This window comes from Echeneis naucrates, chromosome 10, assembly GCF_900963305.1.
Source record: "Echeneis naucrates chromosome 10, fEcheNa1.1, whole genome shotgun sequence".
In the NCBI taxonomy this organism is placed as follows: domain Eukaryota; kingdom Metazoa; phylum Chordata; class Actinopteri; order Carangiformes; family Echeneidae; genus Echeneis; species Echeneis naucrates.
Genome location: NC_042520.1, coordinates 181,543 through 192,123, shown reverse-complemented (window position 1 = coordinate 192,123; position 10,581 = coordinate 181,543). Strand labels below are relative to the sequence as shown.

At 43.5% G+C, this 10,581-nt stretch overlaps 1 protein-coding gene across 1 annotated transcript in view; it reads right to left on the bottom strand.

Annotated features, from left to right (window-relative positions):
• The window catches only part of LOC115050360 (nitric oxide-associated protein 1-like), a 14,148-nt gene extending 3,567 nt beyond the window's left edge, over positions 1-10,581 (bottom strand). The window contains 2 exon segments of the mRNA XM_029513196.1: positions 15-132; positions 9,983-10,581. Coding sequence (XP_029369056.1) covers positions 15-132; positions 9,983-10,581 — 717 coding nt within the window.

Sequence of the window (10,581 nt, the reverse complement as noted above, 5' to 3'; positions counted from 1 at the left end):
ATGATGACAGCGACCTTCTGAAGCGCCTCACAGTCTTTGGGTTTGTAGCGACCCCCCGGCTGCAGGTTGGGATTGTCCTCCTTCACCTGGTCCAGATTCACTGGGATGTTGAACTCCCCCGCAGAGGACCCACTGAGGACAGAAACATCAGTGAGTCCACAGTCGCTCAGCTGGACCCTAAAAAAGGACTTATATCAGGTTCTTCAGTTCAGATTAATCCACAATTTAACTAAAGATCTGGACTACAGATCTCGGGAGGGTCTCTACTGGTCCTGGACTCAGGCAGTGACTTCACAAAGACTTTGATCGGTAAATAATCAGAGGATCATATATGGCGTTCAGTGTCATGGGAGACATCAACTTCATAGATCAGAATCATTCGAGTGCAACCTGATGACACTGGATGAATTCATCAAAATTACCAGGTTCATGAACCTGAATCAGCAAGGTACACACACACCACACCACACAACACACCAATGACAAGTCATTGAGTCTCAAACACTGACCTGATGTCTGGCTGATGTGAGTCAGGAAGTAAACAAATGTTTCGCAAACGCAACTATGACCACAAGCCCTCACTCAAGCATCCCCAAATTGATGTCCCTGCTGAAAAAATATATAATTCATACTCAGGATAGAAACTAAATATTCAAAAAACCCAAACGCTCTCGTTTAACTATACTCCCCACCCAGATATTCAAGGAAAATAAACTTTAAATGGGACTCGCCCCAAATTAAATATAGCCTCACTAAAGATATATCAAAACTCTTCAAAACAACTACAGCCTCATTAATTGAGAGATCAAATCTGATATTTTGAGATGGTCCCTCCTCCCACTTGATACGAGTAAATGAATAGAATAATTAAAATGAATGTGTTGCCACGGTTCCTTATTCTTCCAATTATTGCCTCTAGAGGTTCCCCAAAAACAATTTGATGAGTGGAATGCCTGGATCTCAAGGTTAATTTGGAACAGTTGAAGACCTAGGGTTCAGTTTAAGACTCTGCTGCTGAAAAAAAGAGAAGGGAGGAAGAGCTTTACCATGCTTACAGGATTATTACTACGCTGCACAACTGAAACCCTTAGTATACCGGTGCTCCCCCAATTACAAATCTAAATGGAAATGCTTGGAAACCACACAGATAAAAATTCCAATACAATCAATCATAGGAAACAAAAACAAGCTAAAAAATATTATGACAGCTTGAATGAATGGACTGTATTCACTCTAAATCAATGGTTTAAAGTTTTGAGGAAAGTTACAAATAGAGAAACAGGCCAGAGTCCTGAACTGGTTGCATATGACCCGGAGTTTGATCCTGCTAGTTTGGATGAGTCCTTTAAGCAGTGGGTTAAGAGAGGTATCACATTTTGCTCCCTCGTTTCATAGCAGATTTCAGAGCTATGAGTTAATTTCAGACACATTTGGACTGGAGAAGCAGGACTTTATAGATACCTGCAAGTCAGAGACTATTAAACTAAAAAATTAAAAATCATGAAGGAGAATGAATGCAATTTGATCTCTATATTTCATGATGCTTACAAAAAAAGATAACAAGAAGTTTGTCTCAAGAATATATGAAAGAATACAAGCCTCTAAAAAGCATTCTACGACGTACATAAAGCAAAAATGGCAAAAAAGGCTAAATTGGCTGGAAGAACATAGTGAGATTTTTCTTAACTTCTAAGATAACATTGCAAACAGGCTCACAGAGCCGTGGCCTCGTTGGAGACAATGTGGAACCTCTATGGCTAACCACAAATCCAATCGTTTGGAGGGAGGTGTCAACTGAGATAAATAGATATAGGGGCGGATCTAGGTTTCTCTTTTGTTAACTTATATCTCAGTAGAACCCCAGAAACAGTCCTACATAAGGACAAAACTTCTGGCAAGTAGCAGAAAAGCTATAACTAGAAAATGATTGCAACTAGAGCCTCCAACATTGGCCAAGTGGCATGCGATCATTGAAGAAATTTATTGTATGGAGAGACTTATTTTGTTGTAAGACTTCAGTTGGAGAAATGTTCGCTGGGAAAAATTGATTGTGTATGCAGCATAAACAGCATGACATAACATGATGGATGTATTTTTATATGTGTAAAAGAACACCTCAGTTGTGCCCATGATGATCTCATGTTCCTTTTTCATGGAAAAGAATTAGTAAAAAAAAGAAGAAAAGAGCTACGACAACAAGACCTCCAACTTAAGGGTTGAGAGATCCAGACTCAAGCCGACAAACATCAACAGAGTGAAAAGCTTCTGTCTCTGGATGGAGACGTCAGACCTGATGGTTCATTTGGAGGTTTTTAGAGCAGACTCAGACTTGGGGGGGGGGGGGGGGGGGGGGCCCAGCTGAGGAAACATGAAAACAATCAGTCTGATAATAAACTGCTCAAAGTTAGATCAAAGTTACATAATCTGAGACAAGGCAGAGGATCCAACACCCAGAAACCACATCAGACCTGCAGTCCACCTGTAGGACCCACTGCGTCCCCGAGACGCCTCAGAAACAACACGCTGATCAACCAACCCGGGTCAGCTTTAGCCCCGCCCCCTGACTGACCTGCAGGAGGATCAGCTGAGGCTGTGATTGGTCCAGAGATCTGACACCTGGAAAAACTGTGTGTGCTGGAGAACTACCAAGGATATGATCTGGGCTTGGCCCCCAAAACCCCCAGAACAGTGGTGGAGCCTGGTCCAAAAGTACACACACTTACACCGAGGTCAGAGGTCAGAGGTCATCCCCTCTAATCCCTCTGATTAATCTGATCAATGATTGGCTGCAGTAGAGCTAACTGACTCTGTGAATCCTGAATGAATCTGGATCTCAGGCACTGACGGCGGAAGGGGGGAGGGGACTTAAGCCCCCCCTCAAAAAGTCTTAACCCCCCAAGCAAAAATAAAAATACTTTAAGCAGCATCCATCCACTGCTGCGTTGCTATGCCGTTGCTTGGAGAGCTGTTTAAGCTGTAACATGTATCAAACCCATCAAATCACACATTACAAAAAAGTTTCTGACGAGGCAATCTGAACTGATTTGATTGGCTGGCTGACATGACCTGTCTGCAACAACTGCGAACAGATCAGCTAGAACTGGATGGATCACTTCACTTTTGCCTTTTCTTCGGTAAGTGAAAGTTGTTCATGTTGCAGTGTGTGCGCAATTTTCTTGTGTTGGACTGGTTCATTCACTCTGATATAAGTAGTTTCGTTGTATTCAGGTTTTTGTCTCTGAGAGTAGGCTGTGAAATGTGACTTCCCTCCGTTGATGCTCTGTGTGTGGGGGTGTGAGGCCCTGCTCTTTGACATGGATGCGTAATTGCGCACGGATAACACGACACAGCTATTCTGGTTCTTCTGCAGTACGTTTCTATAAAGTAGAATAATACATAATCACACACTCAGGGCCTGATTTACTAATTTATCCCACGTAAAGGGTTCTACAGTGCAGTGCTGTGTGTTTTATGGTTTATGACCTGTTAGAATATATGTATATAAAATTATTATCACAGTATTGCTCTACTTTTACTAACCCTGCAGGAATGCAGAAACTTGTGTTTTTCTTACAGGAGCTGAGATCATACCTCCGGAAGATAAGCAACGACCTTCGAAGAGGAATATGTTCTAGGTGGCTTAAACCTGACCGGAGGATTCCGGCAGGCGGGGTGGATTCCAGGAAAACCGTGGCCACGGCGGACTCCATAAACAGTGAGTCCAGAAATAGACCCTTTCTGGGACTGAGTATCGACCCGCCAGCTGGGATCCAAAGGTTGACGGAATTCCGAGAGGGGAAACACAACGGAGGTGAGTTGAGTCTTGACTTAAAAAGAGTGAGTGGCCACGGCGAATGACTGGGGGTCATTGCGCGTAAACAAGCCCTGAATATTGTAGACACTGGCAGGTAAAATAAGAGAGACCAGAGAGACCAAGGGAGTCTCTGCAGAGGATGACGGAGTCCTGGTGTGCACCCTTAAATTCCGAGTAGGAGAGTGAATGTGAGTGTGAAAGGAGACTGACATACCACGAGGTATTTCGTCTCATATAAAACAGTGGGATTTGTAGTCAACTGGTGTGGATGCAAATGCAAGAATTCTCCACTCGAAAGAGTTGAAGTGAGAATTACCACAACAGGAAATTGAGAGACTACCCCACTGATGAAAATCGACCTCTAGAATACCCTAGGTGTTGCAAAGTCGAACCAAATTATTAGAATGGGGAAGGGGTCGAGTAAAGAAAAACAAGAGATAAATTGCAGTGTCAAGATTGGAAATTCATAGAACAACAGGATCCATGTAAAAATAAAAAGTTAGACAGATGGATCGTTAAACACAATTTCGACGGAAAATTAAATACGCAAAATAAGTGTATTACAAGACAGCATTACAAACTAACCCAAAAAAATAAAAAAAAATGAAGCAGGAAGGTTATGAAGAAACACAGTACTGGATGAAAGTGGCAGGACAAAGAGAAGGAGAAAGAAAAAGAAAAAACAGAAAGAACAGGACCGTAGACAAAAAGATAAAGACGAAGACCGTGAAAAAGACTTGTATCAGAGGAAAGAAGACAATGAGACAGAACCTATCAGACGACTAGAGATGACCGAGATTTAGGCCAAGAGGCCGAAGGGGGAGCTGCAGGTCCAGCTCCCTCAGGACCAGGACCAGGACTTTACCTAGACTTAAGTGAGTTACCACCATATGATGGACCAACAGAAACCCCTAGAAGTACTCGATCTAGGGGAAGAGTAGGAGACTGGTCCAAAATAATGGGAAAACTCTTTTCCCCGGGAGAGAGATCTCCGGTAATACAGCAGGATGAGATAGGGACTTATCCAATGATTGAGGTAGCGAATCCAAATGTTGAAGATCAGGACAAGAACCCTGTTATTCTAGTTTATAGGACATGGACCATAGATGATGTAAAGAAAGCTATAGAAGGAGTGACCTCCCATAAGGAGGATGTCACAATTCATTCAAGATATGGAGAACTTGAGACATTCCTACCATCTAAACGGGCAGGAAGTGCAGCAGTCGGTGATGCAGCGCTAGGACCAGACTGGCACTATATCAGGGGCCGATGGAATCCTTTGGGCCTAAATGGCCGTCCCCTGACTCATGATGACCCAGAGTTGAATAACCGTGTATGAGACCTGAATGACAGAGTTATTCTACGGTTTAGACATATAGCTAACTACACCGAGATAGGTAGAGTAAAACAAAAGGAGGATGAACCCTTTGAAGAATATAAGATAAGAATGACAACTAAATTCAAAACCCACAGTGGATTGCGAGATGATGGAAATGTAAATGGGGCATTCCAGCAACAATTAAAAAATGCTCTCCATGCTGGGTCAATAAACATTACATAGGATTCGCTACAGGGACCATGGAGGACTATGTTAACCATGCCCTCCATGCAGAAAAAGTAATTAATTGCTACCACACTGTGTCAGAGCAGTCATAGCAGCATCGATGGCAGTAGAAGCGAGTGCAACCATAGTTTTGTTTCATCCACTTGTACTAAAAGTACCACATGCAGTCTCAGCGCTATTATTACAAACTAATATGACTTTTCTATCACCAGCCAGACACTTGTCCTGTATGTCTATTCTCTTATCCCAACCTCATTTAACAATAGAGAGATGCACGGCGTTAAACCCGGCAACATTGTTGCCAGTACCTGATGATGGAGTGAAACACGATTGTCAAGAATTAGCCGAACAAACAGCTAAAAGCAGAGCAGATCTTAAAGATCAACCACTAGAAACAGGAGAAGTGTTATTTGTAGATGGTCCCTCAAAGAAGCATGAACAAGGGAAAACCCAGACAGGCTATGCAGTAGTTACACGAAACACAGTGTTAAAAGCAGAACAATTACCCTCCCACTACTCAGCACAAGCTGCAGAGTTAGTGGCATTAACAGAAGCATGTAAATTGATGAAGAATAAGGAAGCCACAATTTATACAGACAGCCAGTATGCTTTCGCTACAGTACACACTTTTGCACAATACTGGAAAAACAGAGGCATGTTACCTCTACAGGTAAACCAGTAAATCATGCTGCACTCTTATCAGATTTGCTGCAAGCAGTACAGCTGCCAAAAGCCGTTGCAATATGTAAATGTGCAGCTCATATGACAGGCACAGATGAAGTTTCTTTAGGAAATGCATTTGCAGATAAAATGGCAAAAGCAGCGGCAGCAGGACAGGTTCAAGTGCTAACTGTGGAAGAATGTACAACTTTAGAGGACACTACACTAAAAGATATGCAACAACAAAGTCCTCAATCTGAAAAAGATATATGGTTAAAAAATGGAGCGAAGTTACTAAACGACATGTATGTATGACCAGACAGCAAACCTATCCTACCAAAAAATGTATACAAGTGGGCGGCAATATTGAGCCATGGTGTAACACATGTCTCAACAGGAGGGATGGTAGGACAGATACATCAGCATTATACCACTTATGGATTTAACTCTTATTCATCATGTTTAACATGTGCAAGACACAACCCTCAAGGGAATTTAAGGCCACGTAGAGGGCGATTCCCTACACCTCAATATCTGTTCCAAATTATCCATATGGACTTTATAGAGCTAAATCAAAGTGAAGGAAAGAAATACTGTCTAGTCATAATAGACGCCTTTTCAAAATGGATAGAGCTTTTTCCAACAAAACATCCAGATGCGATAACAGTAGCTAAGGCACTATGTAAAGACATAATACCAAGATACGGAATTCCTGAGAAATATATAGTGATAACGGCACACATTTTGTAAATCAGACAGTAAAAAAGATTGGAATAATGTTCCATATCGATCTAAAGAATCATTGTGCTTATCATCCTCAAAGTGCAGGCCTAGTAGAAAGAATGAATGGAACTATAAAAAATAGATTTAAGAAATGTATTGAAGAAACAGGAAGACCATGGACACAGTGTCTTGATCTAGTGAAACTGTATATCAACATTACAAGCTCAATAGGTCTAACTCCGTACGAAACGCTATTTGGAAGACCTTATAGATTACCACAAGTTAAAAATCAATGGGAATCCGATGACGAAGCAAACTTGGCAGATTATATGAGGAGAAAGTTAGAAAAACAAAAACAGGCATCTGTTGATAATAATCCTTCTGTTTCTCAGCAGGAGGCCCAGTTAATACTACCAGGAGATTGGGTGCTGGTACGAAGTATTAAGAAGAAGTATTGGTATTCACCCAAGTGGGAAGGGCCCCATCAGGTACTGCTGACCACACCTACAGCCGTAAAAATAGCAGAAAGATCAACATGGATTCATTTAACGCACTGTAAAAAGGTCATTTCAGTTGAAAGCGCCGATAGGGGAGGTGAGCCAAAGACTGATAATAGGGTAGATCCAGACGTTTAGAGGCTGGATAGACCTGAAAGTCAGTGAAGTTTTTACAAGACACCAAACCAAGTAGAGAAGACCGATTTTCGACTAAAATGACTCGTAAGTGGTTACCACGGGCCATCGAAGGATGGGTAGCGCCCATATTCCTTATAATTACCTTTCTGTTAGTATGGTACCTGTGGAAGCCACCCCAAGGGGCCCTAATATGACCACCCCCGCTGAAGCAGAAAAAACGGAACAGAAAAATGAAACCATAGGAGGCCTCACGACTGGCCCCAAAAGTGCTGTTAACATACAAATTATTAACCATGATGGTGAGATAAAAGTCGATGAATGGTTCCAAGTTATAACAGGTATTTCAGGACAAAGCAACAACTGGTTACTTAGTAGAACAAGCTGCAAACACGACTAAAAGTGCTTGTGTGGTGTGTATGGGTCCTAGGCCGATACTACAAACAATACCTACAACGATCGACAAACAATGTGTTGTAGAAGTGATGAATAAAACAAATCCGAACATCACTTGTGCGAAGTGGGATTTTGTGTTTCCAGTCACTATGTCAGAAAAAAATCAAATCAAATCAAATCAGATTTATTTGTATAGCGCCAAATCATAACAAAGTTACATCAAGGCACTTTACATATAGAGCAGGTCTAGACCAAACTCTTTATAAATTTATTTAAAGAGACCCAACAGATCCCCCGATGAGCAAGCACTTGGCAACAGTGGCAAGGAAAAACTTCCTTTAAGAGGCAGAAACCTCGAGCAGAACCAGGCTCGGGGGGGGCATCTGCCTCGACCGGTTGGGTTGAGAGAGAGAGAGAGAGAGAGAGAGAGAGAGAGAGAGAGAGAGAGAGACAGGCAGGCAGGCATTGGAGGGGGGGGGGTGAAAAAAAGAAACCTATATTTTCCAAAAGAGTTGCACCTGGAAACTTCACCTGTATAAATATAACAGGAGGTGGAGAGCCTTTGCGTTTTCTCTAGTGAGTGTTGCTCCGAGATAATAACTGTGACTGGACATTTCAAACCGGTGCCTCGAGGGGACATTTGGTGGTGGTGTGGTGATGACAGATTATTTGACAAATTGCCTAAAAATGTGACAGGATTCTGTGCTTTAGTAACACTATTACTACCAGTGTCCATACACCCTATCTCTGCTAAAGAACTCACTGCTAACTTATCTAGTGTTTTGCCTGAGCAATGGCACCGCAAGAAAAGGTCTGCAACCTGGTTAGCAGACGGTGATCCTACATACATTGATGCAATCGGTGTACCACGAGGTGTTCCAGATGAACACAAATTAGTAGATCAAGTAGCAGCAGGATTTGAGTCATTTTATGTTGGTGTACAATTAATAAAAATGCAGACAGGATCAACTACATCCACTACAACGTTCAAAAGTTAGGTTATTGGACACAGAGCGGCTTCGAGGCGGTACATGGACAGTTGTCTGCGACTTCTCTCATGGCATTCCAGAACAGGATAGCCCTGGACATGTTGTTGGCTGAGAAAGGAGGTGTGTGTGCTATGTTCAGAGAGCAGTGTTGCACGTTCATCCCCAACAACACAGCTGCTGATGGCAGCCTTACTAAGGCCATAGAGGACTCCGAGCTCTCAATGGCAAGATGAAAGAACACTCTGGGGTTGACACCTCAATGTGGGATTCCTGGATGGATGTCTTTGGAAAATATAAAGCTCTAGTGTCCTCGGTTTTGGTCTCTATAGCAGTGTTTGCTGCAATCTTAACTTTGTGTGGATGTTGTTGTGTACCCTGCCTGCGTTCTCTTATTAACCGTCTAATTACTACAGCAATTTCACCCATTGAAGATAAAGTGGCTCAAATGTACCGCTTGCTGGATAGTAATTCTCAAATTGATGAGGAGAGTAGTGGGGAAGAAGACTCTATTAAAAATTTACTGGATTTTTTCTCTGATTAAAGATTATGAATGTTAAAGACATTACCTCCAAGTGTAAATTTCATAAAAATGATCTCGCAGTTGAAAATCTTCATGAAGTGACTGAGCAGAGTGATATGAGAATTTGAGCAAGAATGTGATAAACAGGAGGGAAATGTTAGAATAAATTTACATAAAAGTATTATCACAGTATTGTAACCCTAACCCTAACCCTTGTACTAACCCTGCAGGAATGCAGAAACTTTTTTTCTTACAGGAACTGAGATCTGACGGGAGATAAGCAACTACCTTCGAAGAGGAACATGAAGACAGGGAGGAGGCAGAAACCAGATTACATCGGTTATGAACTCGCTCCTCAGTGTGTTTGTGTGTCATGTTTCAGAGGCATAACCTGAATATGATTATTCAACAAGCATCTATTCATCCACTACGTTGCAGCTGTGTGTTCCCCGCCCTTTAGAGCTGCAACGTCATGTAACTAAGGACCACCCAAAGGAAATAAAGAGGGGAGAAAGGAAGAGATACGTCAGAGCAGGTAGAGAATGTAACTGAACATCTCTGTCTCTTCTCCTTGCAAGTAAAATGAGCGCTGTTATCCCTTCTCTTTTCCCTGTGTGTTTAATTATGTTCTAGGTGGCTTAAACCTGACATGACCTGCCCCCCCACCCCCCAGATTAGTCTTACCCAGCAGAGGGGACGTTTCTGGGCATTTGTGCCGCTCCTGCCCCGGCTCTTTCCCCGGCTCCTGCTCCGGCTCCTTCCCCAGTTCTTGCCCCGGTTCTTGCCCCGGTTCTTGCCCCGGGTCCTGCCCCGGGTCCTGCCCTGGTTCTTGCCCCGGTTCTTTCCCCGGCTCCTGCCCCGGGTCCTGCCCTGGTCTTGCCCCGGCTCTTTCCCCGGCTCCTGCTCCGGCTCCTTCCCCAGTTCTTTCCCCGGCTCCTGGGTCCTGCCCTGGTTCTTGACCCGGTTCTTGCCCGCTCTTTCCGCGGCTCCTGCTCCGGCTCCTTCCCCAGTTCTTGCCCCGGTTCTTGCCCCGGGTCCTGCCCTGGTTCTTGCCCAAGCTGTCCTCCGGCTCCATCCTTCTTGTCCTCGGGTTCGGGTCCGGTCCGCTGAGTCCCGCTGTTGGCGGACTGTTGGTTCTGGACGAAGGCGAACCGGATGTCCAGAGAGCGGACGTAAAAGACGACAGTGACGGAGATGTGGAGGAGACACAGCAGGACCACCAGTTTACAGGTCCGCTGGAGGAGGCTGAAGTTCGGCCCGGATTTAAACACGTCCAGTTTCAT